This window comes from Melampsora larici-populina, assembly GCF_000204055.1.
Source record: "Melampsora larici-populina 98AG31 unplaced genomic scaffold MELLAscaffold_30, whole genome shotgun sequence".
NCBI lineage: Eukaryota > Fungi > Basidiomycota > Pucciniomycetes > Pucciniales > Melampsoraceae > Melampsora > Melampsora laricis-populina.
In genome coordinates, this window is record NW_006768794.1 from 410,331 (window position 1) to 429,478 (window position 19,148).

The window sequence follows — 19,148 nt, forward strand, 5'->3', positions numbered from 1 at the left end:
GTTTTTTCAGCAGCAAGAGTATAGATTTGATAGGACATGACCAAGGGTGGATCAAATGGGATTTCACAATCAAGCAAAAAAGTTCCATCTGGATTGGCAAAGACTTTGATTGATGCCGCATTGACATTTGGGTTCTGTGAAGCATTGAAGAATTGTACAGATTTAGTTTCCCGGGTCTTCATATTTTGATTTTCCTTGGAGCATCTTCACATTGGTGCGCAAGAAGGCTGTCTGACAATGACTGTTTGACAGGTCTCAGCCTGTATCACAGATTTGCGCATAGGTTGACAAAACCACAGCTGTGTAGATACTGACAAGTCAAAACAATAAATGACCAAGGGAGAGGATTGTAGATTGGAATGTGATTAAATTGTGAGCCAGCACAGCCACATCCACTCTTGAAGAGGGGCTTATGACTGAAACCCCAGGTTTTGCCTGAGCACAGCAGGATTTTCAAGTACTTTTGCTTGAAATCTCATTGTGAGGGCTCTAGACATCTTGTAACCTCACAATGATGACCAGAGCTTCTTATAAGCCTTGTACCCACACTAGTGCCACTACTTGCACCATTTTACTTGAGCAAAAGGACACAGTTGAGTTGTTGAGTTCTTGCGAATCTGGCTCTACTTCAATACAGGGCCTACACGTGTGCTTGACCGGTTCAAAATGACTTGCTCTTGGAGTCCAATTTCCTTGTGACCCACAACTGTTGACATGCTAAATAATGTACAAGGAGACACAGAAGACCTTGAAGAAGCTCCTCCCAATTTTGGTGACATTGCATGTTGTATTGGGTCCTCATTGTGGGGATCCAAGGTCCTTGAATTTTTTGATGTGCTCAAGCCAAACCCGGGATTTTAGTCATAAGCCCCTCTTTGAGAGCAGACTTGGCCATGTCAGAATGTGGGATTAGTGAAGCTGAGGTATTTGCACACAGTTCAAATTTGCACTCTCATGGTTGAGATTTGGATGGTGTGGCACAGACAGGCTGTTTACATGGTCCGGTGACTCAGATGTTTTCCCGCACAAAATGAATACATCCTGTATTGTCCAATTTACATGGCCTGGTGGCAATGCTCTGTGTGGTCACTTGAGGAATTTCTGACCAGAAATCACATTCTGTAAGTTTCTTGATGTTTTGAATTTTTCAGAATGTGATTTCTCACCAGAAATTGCTTAAGTGACTGCGCCCTCAGTGTATTGTTTAAAACTGTGGGGTGAAGCTGCTGGTCTGGGTTTTCTATCTACAGTCATTCCACCTTTGCTTGTCACTTTGAAATTTAATGACATAATCTCAGAGCTAATACATGCCAATACAGGCCATTCTATAAGCATACATAGGCTTCAATCAAGATTGGGACATCTCAATTGAGGCAGTTGACTGTTTTGCTGCCCCAATATGACCACTTCTATATCCTTGATCCAATCATAACATTTTCTATCCAATGCAAGGTATTCTGTTGTTTTAGTATGCCTTTCACCAAGTACAGCCCTCAAATCAAAGTGATTGCTGTCAACAAGTTGCTTTGTGGTATATCCATTCTTGTAATCAACACAGAAGTTCTCAACAAAATTTCACCCCAAACCTTCTTGAAATGGAAGTCTCTTGGCAGATGTTACACGCTATTGTCAGAGAACCGGATACATACAGGAAACAAGGCCATCCAACAACCTACTTGTAGGAAGATTGTGAATTTATGGTCAAGCTCATCAAAGACAAATCAACTCTCTTCCTCAATGATACCCAATTGGTAATGCACAATCATACCAACATCACATCTTGTCTAGAAACCATCACAGATGACTTGAAAGAACAGCTGTGTCTTATAGTTCATATAAAGCATGTAAAGTGGATCTCAAATAATCATCTGAGATCCAAGTGGCTTATTCAATGTGGCTTGCCAACATCCCATCAAGGTGTTCATATTTCAATAATACCATGCTAACATCTTATCTTTGTTCAATTACATGCTGTGCCAGACCACCAATTCATGATCTAAGTTTGTAAATAAAAAAATGGCTTCCAAAATGCACAAGCAATGTTTGAAACAGGTTAACATTCCCGCTTACTGGTGGGTGCCAGACAGCATGCATATTGTTGCAAAGCTGCCTTACTTGTTAAGGCGGGGTTTTCTGCTTTGGGTGTGAAGGCACCTCCACCCCTCAAAGTGAAATAAGCTGATTGTGGGATCGCCAACCAAAGGAACCATTGTCAAAGAAGACAAGGAATCAGGTACAAATAAACCTACCATAGTTCCTCCTCATAGCAGACAATCTTATAAGCCTGTTGAATCAGAGAACCCTGTGGAACACAGCTTACAGGACCTTGACACTGACAAATCAATTCCACCTGCAGAAGCTATTTCACACTTGTTAGACCAGGGTGAAGCAGCTGAAACCAAAGATGAAGTATTTCCAGAATTTACAGTAGATGATCACAAAGCTCAACCTACGCATTGTTGGGAAGCAAACAATGTCATTTGCATATTACGCAAGGTATGTGTCTCACTGGATTGAAGGATCTCCAATCAACTGATGACTGATCATTGTTATATTTACATGGTATTTAGGTTGATTTTATTACCCACAGAATTACCTGTTCAGCAGCTTGGAATAGAGAGTTTGACAGGATCGGAGAGAAAAAAGGTTCCAAACGGTCCCTGATGGTGGTCTATGGGATCCAATGGAATATAAAGTATCAGAGCTGCCACAAGGCTTGGATTGCAAGAGAGGTGTGTAATTTCTAATTTTCTTCAGAAACCCAAAAAAGTATCAGACATTGCTTGCTGAGTTGATTTTGATCAGTCAAATGCTTCAAACTATTCCAAAAAACATTGCAGGACAAATAGCATTGTATTTCTCCTGAGATTTTGTTTTTTACACCATGGTGAAATCCTTGCGGTGTCATTCCATCTCTACTCTTGCTCATCATCATTGCTTCATTATCACTCCATTGATTGATGGATGTTGATTGTTTTTGTGTTTTTTCCAGCAGATGTGTTGATTCCTAAACCCCTTCAGAAACTTATATCATCTCATGAAGGCAGAATTAATAAGGTAGTTTTGATTATGCAGTCTAGCTTTGAGCAAGAGCTACTGAATCTATGCACCAAGTGCTTACGGATTAGGACATTGAAATGGGATGAGTATGGGTTTGTCTGCAAGATTCAGGTATGATCATTAACACATTTTGGTGACCATCTTTAGAAAGGTAAGAGAATTCACATCTCTACATCACAAACTTTTTGTTTACCCTTGCAATCTCGCGAAACCAATGTCTGATGTCTCAACTGAAATAAACCAGAAGGTTTTCTCCTTATCAAAATCTGTTGAAAAGTAATATCATTTCTCTATACATAAAAACTTCAAATTATTATTCAAGCATCATCAAACCTCTAAAATCTCAACACCAACCTGCAACAAAATCCGCACCAGAACTTATACATACAATATTTCTTCCTATACAATCACAGAGTTCTTTGAAATCAAATTCTAATGCTCTTCAGAGGCTCAAAATGCCATTCAATAAACCGAAAGAATTCTAACCAACTCGACCCAAAACTCACTAATTTCTTTTCTCCTGATAAATTGGATCTTTCTTTTAATTTGAACCAGAAACACTTGAACTTACTCCAGCAGGACACCATTCATCTTTAAAAGTGCAATATAACCCGAAAAAAGGAAAATCGTGAGTTTTCAAAAACTCGACAAAAGTAACAAGAGAAACAAATTTACCCAAAAATTTAAATATCTCTTTATACCAACGTATTAAATTAGCAGATTTAGAAACCCAATGATTTTCATCCGGCTATTCCGATTTCCACCCCCCAGAAAAAAACCAACCAAAAAATCCCATTATTATTTCTTCCAATCATAAAAGAAAAAAGAAAAAAGAAAAATGCGACTTACAAAATAAAGTAATTTAGATGGAATTCCTTGACGTTGTAAAGAATTAAAGACCTAAAGAAACCCCAATAAATATCAGATGAAATTTCAACCAATCATCAAACACCAAAAGAATCTAAGCTTTTTGCAATCAAGTGTTTCAAAACTTACACTTATTCCTTCAGATTCAGGTAATCGATCTATCCCAAACCAAACCGATAAAAAACCCTACAACTCAATCAATCAAGAAGAGAAACTGAACCACTTACAATCGAATCGACTATGAATAACCAAACAAGGAGTTTTCCAGTTCCCGACAAAATTCAATGGGTTCCATTTCTCATAAACTTCTTTCTTATGGATAGCAGTTCCACCAAACTCATGTTCAGGAAAATATATTTCATCTGTAGCAAAGTAAGTCGAAATTGTATTCAAGATTCCATCATGTGAAACGAATGCTTTAAAATTGAATGGTGAATTGTTGTGTCCCATCAACCAGTTGACCATATAACCTCCGTAACTTGCACCTGTGTGTTTTTGTCAAAGAAGAAAGAGTCAAATATGGATCCAATGGAAATCAGAAAAATCGTTTGGAGAATAGATAGGGAATGGTTCGAGAACGTACCAAGTGCAGCTGTTCGATTTGAATCTATCTCTGGATAATGATCAAGTATATACTGATAACCAGCTGCTAAATCCTAAAAATTCACTCCATCCCCAACCAAAAATCATAAATGATCCAAGATATGCAATTCGATCTCATCCTATGTAATTAGAAGCCCACCTTATAAGGTTTACCACCCCATTGTTGGTTAATAGAATCCGTAAATTCCTAAACCAAAAGAAAACCCAAAATGATTCAATCCACAAGAATGATTAGGGAAAAAAACTTTCAAGAATGTATTATGATCACTTACTTGACCAAAACCCGTAGAACCAGATGGATTGATCATAGCCACAAGATAACCAGCAGATGCAAATGCATTGGCATTCCATCTTAAACCCCAAGAATCATTCCAAGCCGATTGAGGACCACCATGTCTACCAAACAAATCCAATTATTAAGAAAAGGATCAAGACTTTTCATCTGAATTACATAACTTACATTAAAAATAATAACGGCCATTTTTCTTCGACACCTTTTTTAAACCCAGGAGGTCTAATAAAGATCCCATGAACTTTAACTTCTTCGGCACCCTCAAACCAAAAGTGTTCTGCATCATCAAGTCCATCAAGTCCAAGTGTCTCAAAAGAATTCAATTTCATCAATGATACATCTTGATTTTTTGATAAATTTAAGATGGATGGAGAATTTAATGAATTTAATGAAGAAGTTGTAAGTAATAAATTTGTGGATTCAGGTGTTGAAGTTGGTAAGTAAGATAGATTAGAAATTGAGTTCTCTTTTGTTAGACTTATTGGCATTTCTTTTGAATCTTCTTTAACAGGAAGACGAAAAGCTTTCACCCTACCATGTTCCTAAAATTACAACCAACAAACATCAAAGATATAAAAAGAAAGTGATAAGCTTGATTTTTGTTTGTGATTATAGAAAGAACAAACCTGAGCAGTTAAAAATATTTCAGTATCATCTTTACCCCAGATTATTCGACTTGGAGACCTATCCCAATGTTTAGTTAAACAATATCTTCTACGAGTTTCGAAATCATATATCATTACTCTATTACGATCTGATTCGTATCCATCTATTCTCATTTCTAACCAAGCTAATTTCCCTTTATCTCTGGTATTATTAGATTTTGCTGATGGTGAAAAAACAGGCTAAAAGAAACAGAACCAATATTCCCATAAATTAAGTATAAGATGTTTTTCGACTATTGAAGAGGAAAGGGGAAGAGGTTTACATTTGAAGTTGCACCTTGATCTCCCATTGTGACTTCTACTATTCTACCATCTTCTTTATGTTTTGGAAATAATGGTACCACATAAATGTTCTGACGAGTATGCCAAGCTTTTTCAAACAGATAAAAATCAAACGATATGTTAGGACTAAAAGAGAAATCTTTCATTCTGATTGATTACTTACCTGGATTTAAGTTTGGATCTTTTGATGTTACAACGATTGATGAACCTGAAAGATCAAAATCAGATCCGTCACCAAGTGGACCATTAGGAACCGTCTATTTCGTGAGACAGAATCTAATTAGTATGATGAAAGATTTTAAAGAAACTATAGAGAATAAGACATACTAAATTAGGGAAAGGAGAATAAAAAGTCGAATCTGAAGATAACGACCATTGAAGATTTTCAGTAAGAGAAAGTTGAGTAAAATAAACCCGACTAGATTTCCCATGAGGATTCATCCAAGTATCCCAACGTCTAACAAACAAAGCGTCATATACCATTCCAGAAGACCCATCATCTTCGTCTTTTTTAAGTTTTTCAATCTCATCCACTTTTTTTATTGATTCGTGATCATAAGGAGCATAGACTTCTGCAAAAAAAGCTAAGATTGCAGAGGTTTTTGATAATGAAATCGATTGTAAATCTGAGATTGTAGTTGGTAATTTTCCAACTAGATAGTTTTCATAAGCTTTTTCATTTGTTTTCTTTTCGAGATTTATGGCCCATAGTTCAATTAATTTTCCTTCGTTATTTGGCAAAGAATCAAGTCTTTGATTCAATTCTTTAGTGGCAGATGAAGTATCTAAAGTAGGATCTAAATCAGGTTTTTCTAAACTTGATCCTGGAGGCCTGAGATAAAGGATCGTATTAGAATCAATCCAAATCGCTTCAGTATAAACTAGATTATCAATCAAAAGTTCATGATTTGGAGTTTCTCTTTGAAGTTCAATAAACTGTAATGATCTGTTCATTTGTTTTTGTTTATGATTATATTTTGTTATGAAAACTAAAGCTTTTGTCCCATTTTGATTTGGAATATAAGTATTGATTCTTGGTAATTCTGATAAGCTGATTGGGTCTAGTTCGGGAGAATCGTTTTTTGCATCCATTTTGATTCGATCTATTTGATTGGACGTTGAGGAAGTAGAGGGAAGTAGGCTGAGTCTCGAGGTCAGGGGCTGCCAGGAGAGAGTTCAAGTGAAAGTCAATGATGATGACGTCACCTCGATCAATCACATGTAAAAATGTGAGCCGGCCCCGAGTATGACGGGTCCGGGTAGGCGCTTTGCCCGGCCTTGGGTGGAGCCGGGTACCTGTCAGTAGCCCTCGGGGTTGACCAGGGCACACCAGAGTAGGGATGCAGGGCATTCTTGTAGCTCAATAGGGGTTTGAGTCTGTCAAAATAAGATCTACTAACCCTGCATCCTGATTATTGTGAAATATGGTTGGCGGAAAAAAGGTTGGAGCCCTTGCCGGGTCAGGCGCCCAAGCGGCTGGATGTGCCCACAGGGCCATTTTTTACTGCCATCAAGCTAGGTTTAAGTGCCCCAGGGCCCATACTGTCAGCTCTGTGAAAGGTGTTGAGGCCAGGCAGGGGTGGGTCCACTGCCAGGTCACAGCCCTAATTAAATGTACATAATATTCTGTCACATTTCATCATGTATGATATGAGTTGATCATAGTCACACAGTGCACAATCCAAGTCCCACACTGCTTCTTGTATGCTTCCAGCAAAACAAGGCACTCGTTAAGAAGTTTATGACAACAAGGTAGGCTTTGGCCTGTGAGGGGAATGAGTTTTTGCAGGAGAAATCTGGCTCTTTTATGATGTTTTCCCCATCTGTGGATTTTCATGAGGCAACAGAGTTTTTTGTTTGCCTCTCTGAGGCACATTGATTCATCTCCAATTCATCATCACTTACAAGCTCCCTGAAAACTTACAACATATTCTGCTTCTCTGTGATTGACTCATGCCATTTACTAAACTTAACAAACAATCATAACCTATCATCATCTTGATTTCCAATCACTCATTTTGATTTTGGGCAATGAGAAATTAACTCATCTCAAATATCTCATTGATTCATTGATGACTCAATAGAATCATACATTGAGGGTTTGATGGAATCACCCAATTGTTTCATTTCATTGATAGTGAAATCACTTGGTCCAAGTCTAACCCCTTGGTCCATTGTTTCTATTCATCACCTGTAATTGTTTGAAATACAAAAGTCAAATTTATGACTATGAAAGTCAAGTTATCAAAGTGAGAGTTGAACTTGTAAAGATCACAGGCTCAGCCATGGGCAAAAACCAAAGTTCAATTAGTACAAATCAGAGTAGAGTTGGTAATTATTAAAGTTTGAAGTTGGGTATTGCTATGATATACTGAGCTCTAGAGATGAGATACAAGGAGGCCAGTTGAGCAGAACTGCACAGCATGAGTGTGATAGAGCAAGATTTTTCTTGGCAAAATGTTGATTGGAGGTGATCTTGATGCAAGAGAGCCCTGAGTTGTAAAGCTTCTTCCAGGTTTATAATGGATTATTGAAACTTGAGAGCCTGTCTAGAGCAGCTTTCAAAACACCATATAACTGATCAGAAATAATAGATCATCAACTGAAAAATGGCTTGCAAAAACAGGGGGAAAAGTGATAACAAACAGCATTTTTTGAAAAATTGAAAAATTGATCATTTTCAAAAAATAATGCATTTCTCCCACTCTTTGTAAGCTATACTGAACAGGGCCTTATTTGGATGCTGAATGCTGTTTATCCTGCGGAAATACTTCTGAATTGTTGATGGAGTCAAAATTGAACAGAGACCAGACTGTGACAGAGGTAAGAGCATCCACAATGATCCACTTACTTTGAGGGGTCACAAATGGACCCCCAACCTTGATTTTCAGATGTGGGAGTCAGAAACCAAGTGTGGGCACAACAGAGCACTCAAATCTGCTGTCTTTGGGTTGAAAAACCTTAGTTTAATGCTGCATATGCTTTTACTCAGATGCTGAGTGGATTGGACTCATGATTGCAGTCAATTTCTTTTTGATGTGTGTTCTGTATTTCTTATTAGTGCATGTGATGTCAAGAGCCCCTACAGGCCCCCCAGATATGGAGACTCTTGATCAAAATTTGAGGGCTCTCAATGTCTCACCTTGTACTTTGCAAGAACTGCTGTACAGTTGCTCCAGTCTAGTCACAACCAGAGCCCGGCCCCGCCCTGGGACCCAAATGTTAGGGGGTCCCAGTAATACCCAAAAAAATTTGCAGGGTTTTTTTGGTGAAAGTTCCTTTTCTTCACTCTATCACTGCATACTTCACCCTTGTATTGTAAAGATACAAGTCTATGCTGTTCTGTACCCCAGGAGTTGTGATGAGAGGTGCTCCACCTACTTACACCACGGGGCGGGTGGCACATGACACTCACGTGAATTAATAAACCACACGCTGTCTACATTTCCATACCCAATGTGAGCTACACATGCCAGCCAGCGTGAGCTCCACCCAATGTGATCCGTATCATAACAAGGTGAGCATCTCACATCACAACAAGGTGGAATGACTCACACAGTGACAAGGTGAGCTATCTGACATAACAACAGTGTAAGCCTGATCAATCAATGGCCAGATGAGTGATTCCTCTCAGTGCTCATTCCGCCTTGTTTGGTATTAATAGCCAACCCACTCAAATCAGGCTTGGCTGTTGTTTTTGCTGCCAGAATTGTGCATAAATAAAGTCATCCACTTTTTGCATTAGAAGAAACTCTCAAATACTACATACATTTATCAAGCAAAGAGGAAAGATAAAATTGGAAGAGCACAGTTGAAAAATAGAGAGAGAAAGATTTATATCAAATAAAATTGATCAGAAGGTGATGGGGATCTCTGTATCAAAGGGAATGATGATGTGAATATGACTGATTTTGAGACATGAAGCCAAATAGATGTATATATCACTTGTCTAATATGGACAGGTGATTGAGCCAGTGATTGAGCGATCTGATCTATGGACAAGCAAGAGTAGGATTAAAAGGAAGAGTTCGATAAAAAGCAGTTACAAGAGATCAGCAAATTTGAATCATGAAGTTAAGATGTTTGAGAACAGGAAAGTTGCACTTGAAATATTAAGTTTTTGTAGATTGTTACTTTGAAAGAAAGGAGCTTGTCTTGAGTGTATCCGTTTTGTTGAATGATTATTATTTGTTTTACTATAGCTGATCTTACTGAATCTCCTGATCTACATAATAGAATTGGAGAAGAATGATAAAGATTGATTAGTTCATTGAGTAATTGTTTATTGAACTTCAGAAGAATTGGCTTTGAAGTAGTATGATGAAGTGTGATTCTTTTATGAGTCTTTGAAGAGGAGAAAGAGAGATAAACCTACAATGGTCAAAGTAGATTGATATTGTCAAAGAACAATAAAAGGCATTGATGAATATGATGGGATTGATTAAGACAATTGATCAGAAAAGATTGATGTGAAGGACAGACAAACTTACCATGATGTTATCCAATTTGTCCTTGCAATCTATTGCATTCATGTGATGCAGTTGTTGAATCTTGCTATTGAAGATGCGAGAGATGCAAGAGATGCAAGAGTGAGACTGCTTGTGATCGATCAAAGTGGTGAAGTAGGAGTGGGTTGCAAACTTGCGTGCGGAATGACTTAGAAGAACGATGGTGGTCAGTGTATTTTAGAGAAGTAAAAACCGGTGACGTCACTGTCCCTCAGAAAAATAAAAAATAAAAATAAAAATACCAAAAAAAAATGTTCAAGTACAAATTTCCTTGTCTTGTGTTCTCGAGAATTTGAGTCATCCAAGCTGATTCAGGTGCTGAGAACCTGGCTGATAGGTCCTGCTCACACGCATCAGCTCATCCGCTAATAGGCTGGTACATCACAGTAGCATAACATGCGTGTAGAACGGGTGACCTCACCAGCGAGCTCACGTGTAGAACAGGTGACAAGCTTGGATGAGGGCCACATATCCGCGGTCACACTGCTGCCACCTGTTCTACACAACCACTTGGGGTGGTCATACCCAACTTACATTCCACGTGGTCCCAGTTCAAAGTCGCCCCTTGGTGTACTCAAGGTACATAAGTATTTAAATACTTAAGTAAGGTACTTAATAACTCAATATTAGGTCCATTAGGTACCTAGACCCAAATGTCGGAGGTTTTTCAAAACAAAGTGGCCAAGCAGATTGACTCACCAAGTCATTTCTGACACAAACACCCCCCTTAGAGCCCAAAAATGACTCTTTACACATGATTTGTAAGTAAGAGTTCAGTGTGTAAACTTGTGTAATCAAATTTCAATTTTGCAGAGCAAGTCTGGTTGTGACTAGACTGGAGCAACTGTAGCAGTTTTTTATGTTTTGACCCCTTAAGTGTGTGAGATCTTGCATAATAGGTCCGCCATTGTGGATGCTCTAAAAGTCCACAAGAGCCATATGTGAAGCACTATTATCATATATGTGAATGCTATACATCATATGTATAGGTGACCCAAGTGGTGAATAACCTCCAAATTTGCTTCTTTTTGCTTTTTTTGAAAAAAACACACACAAAATGTTACATCCTAGCACCACCCCTAAACCTTACTTGCCCACCAAAAAAACCAAAAAAGAAAAAAAATCTCAACCATTTATGGTGTCAAAACATGTGCAAGAACTGTGCAAGACCAATGTGCAAGATCTGTGCAAGATTTTGTGCATCAATCTTGCACATTAATTGTTTTGACAACCCCAGTTATTAGGGGGGCTCAAGTCAAATTTTTTTACTACTTTTATTGTAAAAAACTTTTCCCGATTTCATAAAATTTACGCAAAATTTTATGAAATTAAGGGGTTTCAAGTTCCAAATTTTACGTGATTTTACGTTTTAAAAACTTGGACAAAGTCATAAATTTTACGTAAAATATTTTTAAAACGGTCAACCTTTTTACGTCTCCCGTTTTAAAATTAGCGTAAATTTACGCATATAAAAAGTATCCGGTCAAGTTTTGGATCTTTTACGTCATCTTTGAAGTTTGGAGGACCGACGATCACTCCCTTACCCGGCCATTTTGTCCCTTCCTTACCGCTCTTTACCCTTACCTCCAAATTCTTTATCGCACCACCCTTTCATCTCATCCATCGATCAAGATTCTTCACTACAAATCTCAGATCAGTACTAGTTCGGATTGCTTTCACTCAGAATCAAAATCCGAATCCGGATTTGAACCATCAATCCATCAATCCCTGATCCATCCACAAACCCGATAACGATTCGAAGTTTTATTACCATCAAACTCGACTATCGTTTTCAACTCTAACAAACAACAAGTTTGGTATTTGAAAGAACTTCTGGATTTACTTATCATTCAATTTGGTGCTAGAATAGATAATACCATCTTCAAAGTTAGTTACCTTTCTAATTTGATTTTGTCTTTTCAAAATTGAATACCAGCGCACTATATACTGACAATCATTTATTGTTTTCTTTCTATTTAACTTTTGATAAAGGATCACGGTATTTGGCAACCAGTTTTGAATTCAAAGCCCTGTTTTCAAAATTTCAAATACTGGGCAAACCACTTTGTCACCTCTATCCTATCTCAACAGTGAATTGATCGATCATTCACTTCAAAGCTGAACCAATCCGGCATCTGTGAGTGTATTTTTGATGATTATCCACTGCATCCGCTCTTGGTTTGTTAGTTTCAAAGGTCAAGGATCTCAATTCAGTTAGAAATGAGAACCTCGTTAAACTTGAGGATCCCAGTTTGGTTAGAAATGGGAACCTCATCAACTTTGAAATGAAAACCTCACCAAACACCCATCATCAAATCAATTCTAAATACAACATTAGATCCATAGAAACCTATTATTACTAACCAATCACATGTTGAACACTTGTCTGCAGTTCATCTTGTGCTTGGCTGTGGCCAAATTTGGCCCATGAAACCGGGCATCAAGTATTTCAAACCGGTTGCCATATAGCACAATCTTTCAATAAAACCGATTTGATAACAGACCAATCAACCAAGACTTTTCACGTTTTGTTCTCATCAATCTGGATTCAAAGATCTTTGGTAGACATTAAGCTGTGTACGTATCATGTCATTGTGCCTCACAATCTACTATCACTGATATTTTCATATCCATTTGCAGGATGCCACGCCGTTCACAGGACCAGATCGCAGCAGACTGTGGCTTAGCACCCGGACAAAAACCCACAGCACTCCAGATTTGCCAATCTAAAGAAATTTCAAAACAACGCGAGGCCTCTGCTAGCACCTCCAAATCTCAACCACCAAAACTGCCTAAACTCAAGGTCCCTCAGTCAACAGCAACCGCTAGTACCTCCAAATCTCAACCACCAAAACTGCCTAAAGTCCAGGTCCCTCAGTCAACAGCAACCACTGTTGCCTCTCATTCGAATCTAACTGTTGGCTCCTCCTCTTTCAAGCCTCCCTTGAAACCGAAATCGAAAGTTGTCAAGAACCAGATCAATTTAGAAGAAATTGAAGTCAAGGATCCTGTTAATGGCCCACGGTTTGACCTGAACGACTTGGATCACCTCCTCAATTTGATGTCCATGCAAGAAAACCAAGATTGTCTCTTTGGTTCTGGAAGCATAACAGCCGTGGATGGGACTTCTCGAACGGGTTGTTGGGAAACCCTTGCGGCTTTAATGAATGTCTATCATAATGATCGCCACAAGAAATCTTCAGCTAATGCCAACAACAAAATGAGACTCACTGGTGAAGAAATGTCGAAGAGATGGAGACGCATCAAAGACAAATATCTTGACACTAAGCGTTACTTCGATAAATCAACCGGTACGGGTTTGCTAGATAAAGATATTGCTAAAGGACTTGATACCGCTGAGAAGAAAAAAGAATATATGTGCCCAAGATATGATGTCATTCATGAAATTTTTGGTCACAAAGCAAATGTAACTCCGCATGCAATCCTTGATACAGCAAGACCAACTCAGATTTCTATCCCTACTCTGGATCAAATCAATGAAGATGTAGTTATCGATCCAACCTTGGATGCTGAGTATCATTACAAATCAAATGACTTTGAGATACAGCCTGAATATCATCATGAATACCCTCACCAATCTCCACCACCTCGTCGAACTACTGTCAACTTGAAAGACAACATTGATGATATGGCTTCTTCACAAGTTTTGGGTATTCAACTTCAATCAACAACACCTGGATCCAAACAATTGTCACCTGCTCATGACAGTGATCTTCGATACTCGACTCCTGACTTACCCAATCCTATATCACCAACTCCTGACTTACCCAATCCTATATCACCAACTCCTGACTTACCCGATCCTTTGTCACCAACTCCTGACTTACCCGATCCTATATCGGCCAATGAGGATGGTGCTCAATCAATCAGAAAGGCTACCAGGACAGCCACGAAGCGCAAGCGAGGCGCTGAATCAGTTGCCAATCGACCAATGAAACCCTTACCTTTGGTTGATCCTAATCCAGGCCGCCACAAGGCACCAGCAGCTACGATTGTCAAAGATCGTGATCAAAAATGTTTTGATTTTTTTGATAAAAAGACAGAGGAGAAAAAGAAAGCAGGAAGCGATCTAATTGAAGCTCAAGGAAAAATAGCTGGAGACGCTTTGAAATGGGACAAAGAAAAGTATCAAAATGAATGTAAACAGGCTGAGAAAGCAGAGAGTTCAAAAGCTAAGATTGCAAGTGAGCTGGCTGATAAGAATATTAACTGGGAAAGGGAGAAGTTTAACAAGGAAGATTCAAGATTGGTAAAAGCTGAAGAGGCTCGAGTGGAAGCAGAAAGAATCAAGACTCGCCGAGAGGTCATGGAATCATGTCAACTAAAGAACATGTCTGTTCAGGAGATGAAAGCATATATGGATTTATTATTTGAAAAGTGAACTTATCGATTGAGTTGACCCAAGTGTAGTTACAAATATCTATTATGATTTTATATCTACAAGAATATTTTTATTTACCTATGTATCAGTTTATTTTAAGAAGCAAAATTTGTATCGAAATTGAAATTTTAACTAGTTTCGTATTGTGTACATGATTGTTTCAGAGGGATTGAGGTGAGAATTCAAAAATAAGAAAGGTGAGAATTAAAAAATAACAAGACAGCCTTATAAAGTTTCATCAAAAGAAACAGCATAGTCCCTTACAAGTTCTCGACGTAGAACTCCAATTGAATCAGTAGGATCTACTTCCAAGTCAAGACCAGCAGCTGATTGGTAATTATCGTGTAAGTAATCATCTTTCAATTCCTCCTCCCACTGATCCCCTAAGTCCGCAAGCATATTGCTTAGAATTGCACACACTTTGATCCAGATCAATATAAATGGCATATCCTTATTTTCATCAAGCCTCAATCACAATCCTTGAAGAGATCCAAAGCGTTCTTTCCAAACACCAATACCATGTTCATTTCGAATTTGGGCTATAGCCACAAGGGTATTGAATGCAGCGTTTCTCTGAATCTTTGATGCTGGCGACTTGTAAGTTGAAACCACTGTGTTAGTGATTTTGTATGCCGAGTCTCCCAATAAGTATTCATCTTAAAAGAAGTTGTAATGAGAATGTCAGTTAAAAGGTCAATTCTGTTCAGATCACAAAGAGGCAAGAGAAAACTCACCATCCAAAAAGTAAAGCTCCGGATCTTGAGAGAGCGACATGGTTGAAAATACTTTTTGATCATGACACAAACCAGGCCATCCACTATAGAGAGCAATGATTCGACGATCACAATCAACAACCACTTGGCAATTGAGAGAGTATCTCTTCTTTCAATCAAAGAAAGTCTCTCCGTCAAGGCCGGGCCGTTGATATAATGGGATGTTGGTTCCATCAACAAAACCGACACATCCCGGAAATCCCTCAAGAGACATCACTGTTGATATCTCTTCTCGTCTTTCTTCACTAGGCCATTGAATATAGTGACTACATGTCTTGTCGATGGCGGTGAGAACACGTCGAGTACAGTCAACAATTGCTCCCATTGACCTCTTGTAATCTCTCCCCAGACGGCGGACAGAACAGCCATTACCATTACTTCCAAGCCGCTCAAGAGTAAGAGCAAGTTGAATGATGGGAGCAGGCTGTGGGTTTCGACTAGTCGACATGAAGATACCGTGGCCTTGTATGGCTTCTAGGATGGCGTAGAAGCCGGCGTGAGAAGTTCTCATCAATTGTCAAAACTCGACTTCTCGATCACAAAGCAAGTCATTTAAACTGAAGTCCATTTCAAATGGCATCTTCCACCGTGCATCATGGTAACGGAGGTTTTCCAGGATTTCCAAGAGATCCTTGGCATCGTCGACATCGTTGAAGAGGAGATTGGTCAAGAAGGCTGTCTCGTCATCATCATCAAAAAGAATATCGCCAAACGTCGGAATGATACATTCACCAAGTATTTCTTCTTCGATCATTTGATCATCTTCATCTTCTTTGGCTATTTGAAGAAGCTCTTCAGCTGTGTGAATAGTTTTTTTTCTTTGTGATGTTCGAACCATCTGGAAAATGAGTTTGGAACGGTTTTTGAGACCTTTGAAAAGGTTGAGTGGGCATGGATTGGGCTTGATTTACTTGGTCAACAGGTGATATCTCATTACAAGGTTGGTCATAAAAAGCTCGGGTAATCAAAACGGTCAAGTTTCTTGTACGACCACAATTATGCAACGTGGTGGATTTTTACAAACGGTCAGTTTTAAACTTTTACGCTGTTGTATGAAACTTGACCGATTTTTTAAAAAAGCGTATAAAAAATTGGAACTTGAAACCCCTTATTGGGAAATGTTATACAACATCCCCAAATTTTTTTAAGCAGCAAATTTGCGTAAATTTACTGCTCAGAAGGAGATCCGAATAATTTTTTTGGTCCTTTTTTACAAATTGGGAGAAGTTTTTACAGCACAGTACCGTAAAAAACTTTCCCCAATTTTTTAAGAAAGGGCCGTAAATATTTCGACTTGAGCCCCCTTATTGTGTTCCAACTGGTGCAAAAACTGCGCAAGACCAACATGCAAGATCCAGGCAAGATCCGTGCAAGTTCTATTCATTACTTGGCACAAATGAATTTTGAAGTTTGAACACCACAATTTTGGACCCAAAATCTCTGCAGGGCAAAACTTATCAGTTCAACTTGCGTGGCACGTACCAGGTACCGTACCTGCGGGCCGCGCCAGGGACTTAGATAGGTCTCCTGCGGGGCGGGCCTGGGGTACGTACTCGGGTTTACCGTATGCACTTAAAAAACAATCCCGAGTCAGTGCTGGTGGTGCCGTGTGCAGCATTCAGCATTTAACTCAGCATTCTCATCACCACTTCTCATCACAAGAACATCAGCAACATCAAGAACAAGACCACGAACAACATCAAGAACATCGATCATCATGTCATCTAACCACAACGCCAAAGTAACACTTCATTCTTCATCTTCATCATTATCTTCTGTCGCTTCTTCATCCACTTCAGCATCTTCATCTGCATTTGATTCATTACCAGCTACGATCGAATCAAATCCAACCACTTCAACTCACATTAACGATCAAGATACTGAACAACCTGTCTGTAGGGTTTGTAGATCTGATGACCCTTCCTTAGGTCCTCTCTTTCATCCATGTCGTTGTACTGGTTCAATTGCTCATGTACATCAAGATTGCCTTTCAACTTGGTTATCTCATTCAAAGAAATCTTCATGTGAACTTTGTGCTCATCCTTTTAGTTTTGAAAAAGTTTATAAAACTGGCTCACCTGATCGTCCACCGATTCCTACGATTATCTATCAAGCTCTAAAAGAATTTCTTCGCCTCATCTTACTTATCGGTAGAGCAACTCTAGTGGCAATGTGTTGGCTTGGTCTAGTTCCTTGGACTGTGGTTTGGGTTTCTGCAGGATATTGGAGATTAGGAGATTGGTTTGCATTTGGTCTTACTTCAGGAAGTGACTTGAGTTAGTGTCATTCTAATCAAGTATTCTGTTCTTATTGATATGTGACTCACTTATGCCTTTGTTCTTTCAGAATACAAACAAAGTCACAATCAAACTTCCGATGGTTTGAATTCTACTGACTCAACTGATGTTCAGCTTACTTCAAATTCATCAGACTCAAACTCAACCAATCCAACTAACCTACATAATTCATTTAGTTTACTTTCAATCCAACTTGACACCAATTCCATCGCGATGGATATCTTTCAAGGTCAACTGATCACTTGTGCTGTCATTCTTAGTTTTGTCGCCGTCTTCTTATTACGCGAGTGGATCCTTCAAAATACTCCTCCACATGACGTCATGCACTTAGAGGAAGATGATGCGCCTCAAAATCTACCTCGACCACTAGCTGAGGGTATCAACAACCGTCCAGCTCAAATAGAGAATGTCGAACAACCGCCAAATCCCAATGATAACTCAGATCGGATTATAGCCCCTACTCCGAGACCTCCGATCAATTCGACTGAGGAAACTTCTATCACTTCATCCGACTCGGATAGCTCAGATGCCATCTTTCATCAATTTTCGACAGAATCAGATCCCCTTAACATCGATGATTCGGATCTTATGGATTCAAACAATCTCGATCAATCAATCAATCCTGATATCTTATCTCATCAAGTGCTGATCGGTTCTGTTTATATCATCTTTATCGCTGAGCCCACCTCACATCAATTCACGACATCATCTCATCAACCTGGCTCCATAACACCTATGCAAACGGAACTGGTCCAAATTTGGACCAAGCTCGCCTCTACCCTGTTGGACCCTTCTACAGGCACTCTGCCTGTTTCTGTAAGTCGGCTCAGAGAACACATGCGACGACAACCTACATCTGGTCCATTCTCGAAGGATGAGGAGACCATGTTCAATCAACTCGAAACGGATTGGACAACAGCTCTCTTGAGTGATCCCAAGATCGGGAAGCATATCCAATCACTTTACCGTATCAAACTTGATGCGAACAAGAGTCCTTTGACAGATGTCTTTCATCATCATGCCTTGGTGTATGGTCTCTTAACACTTTTTAATCTGATCAAAGGTCTCGAATTAGTCAATGAAGGTGATCACCATCCGAATGAAGAAACATCGCGACCTTATTTAACTGTCTTCAACGCTTTAAAGTTGTTTGTGGTTCCACTTCTAGGAGCCATGGGATCAATCGACATGCATCCTTGTCTGAATCAACTCGAACTTGATATTCAGAAACTTGCAGAAACTTATCAAGTACTTCCATCTGGAGAAGTTGGAGATGATAGTGTGAAGCTAATTCAGGATATGAAACGAGATCTTGTATCCATGCTGGTTAAGCAGCGAATCTTGGGTGCAGTAATGAGAAGTGGAGCGTTTGTAAAGTATGCTCAAGACATTGTAGGTC

The 19,148-nt window shown here is 39.1% G+C and overlaps 3 protein-coding genes across 3 annotated transcripts; 1 reads left to right on the forward strand and 2 right to left on the reverse strand.

Annotated features, from left to right (window-relative positions):
* Positions 1 to 3,601: 3,601 nt before the first annotated feature.
* Positions 3,602 to 7,120, reverse strand: MELLADRAFT_89467 (dipeptidyl aminopeptidase V; the record flags this gene model as incomplete). Its single annotated transcript, XM_007412405.1, has 14 exons — positions 3,602 to 3,651; positions 3,736 to 3,808; positions 3,910 to 3,960; positions 4,057 to 4,085; positions 4,155 to 4,412; positions 4,511 to 4,583; positions 4,670 to 4,717; positions 4,803 to 4,926; positions 4,991 to 5,364; positions 5,449 to 5,667; positions 5,751 to 5,857; positions 5,933 to 6,026; positions 6,097 to 6,872; positions 6,976 to 7,120. The coding sequence occupies 14 exons, from the start codon at positions 7,118 to 7,120 to the stop codon at positions 3,602 to 3,604; spliced, it is 2,421 nt and encodes an 806-aa protein (XP_007412467.1).
* Positions 7,121 to 9,843: 2,723 nt separating this feature from the next.
* On the reverse strand, positions 9,844 to 10,301 carry MELLADRAFT_89468 (uncharacterized protein; the record flags this gene model as incomplete). Its single annotated transcript, XM_007412404.1, has 2 exons — positions 9,844 to 10,113; positions 10,260 to 10,301. The coding sequence occupies 2 exons, from the start codon at positions 10,299 to 10,301 to the stop codon at positions 9,844 to 9,846; spliced, it is 312 nt and encodes a 103-aa protein (XP_007412466.1).
* A 2,617-nt stretch (positions 10,302 to 12,918) lies between these two features.
* MELLADRAFT_89469 (uncharacterized protein) lies at positions 12,919 to 14,679 on the forward strand (the record flags this gene model as incomplete). Its single annotated transcript, XM_007412321.1, has 1 exon — positions 12,919 to 14,679. The coding sequence occupies one exon, from the start codon at positions 12,919 to 12,921 to the stop codon at positions 14,677 to 14,679; it is 1,761 nt and encodes a 586-aa protein (XP_007412383.1).
* Between the last annotated feature and the right edge of the window lie 4,469 nt (positions 14,680 to 19,148).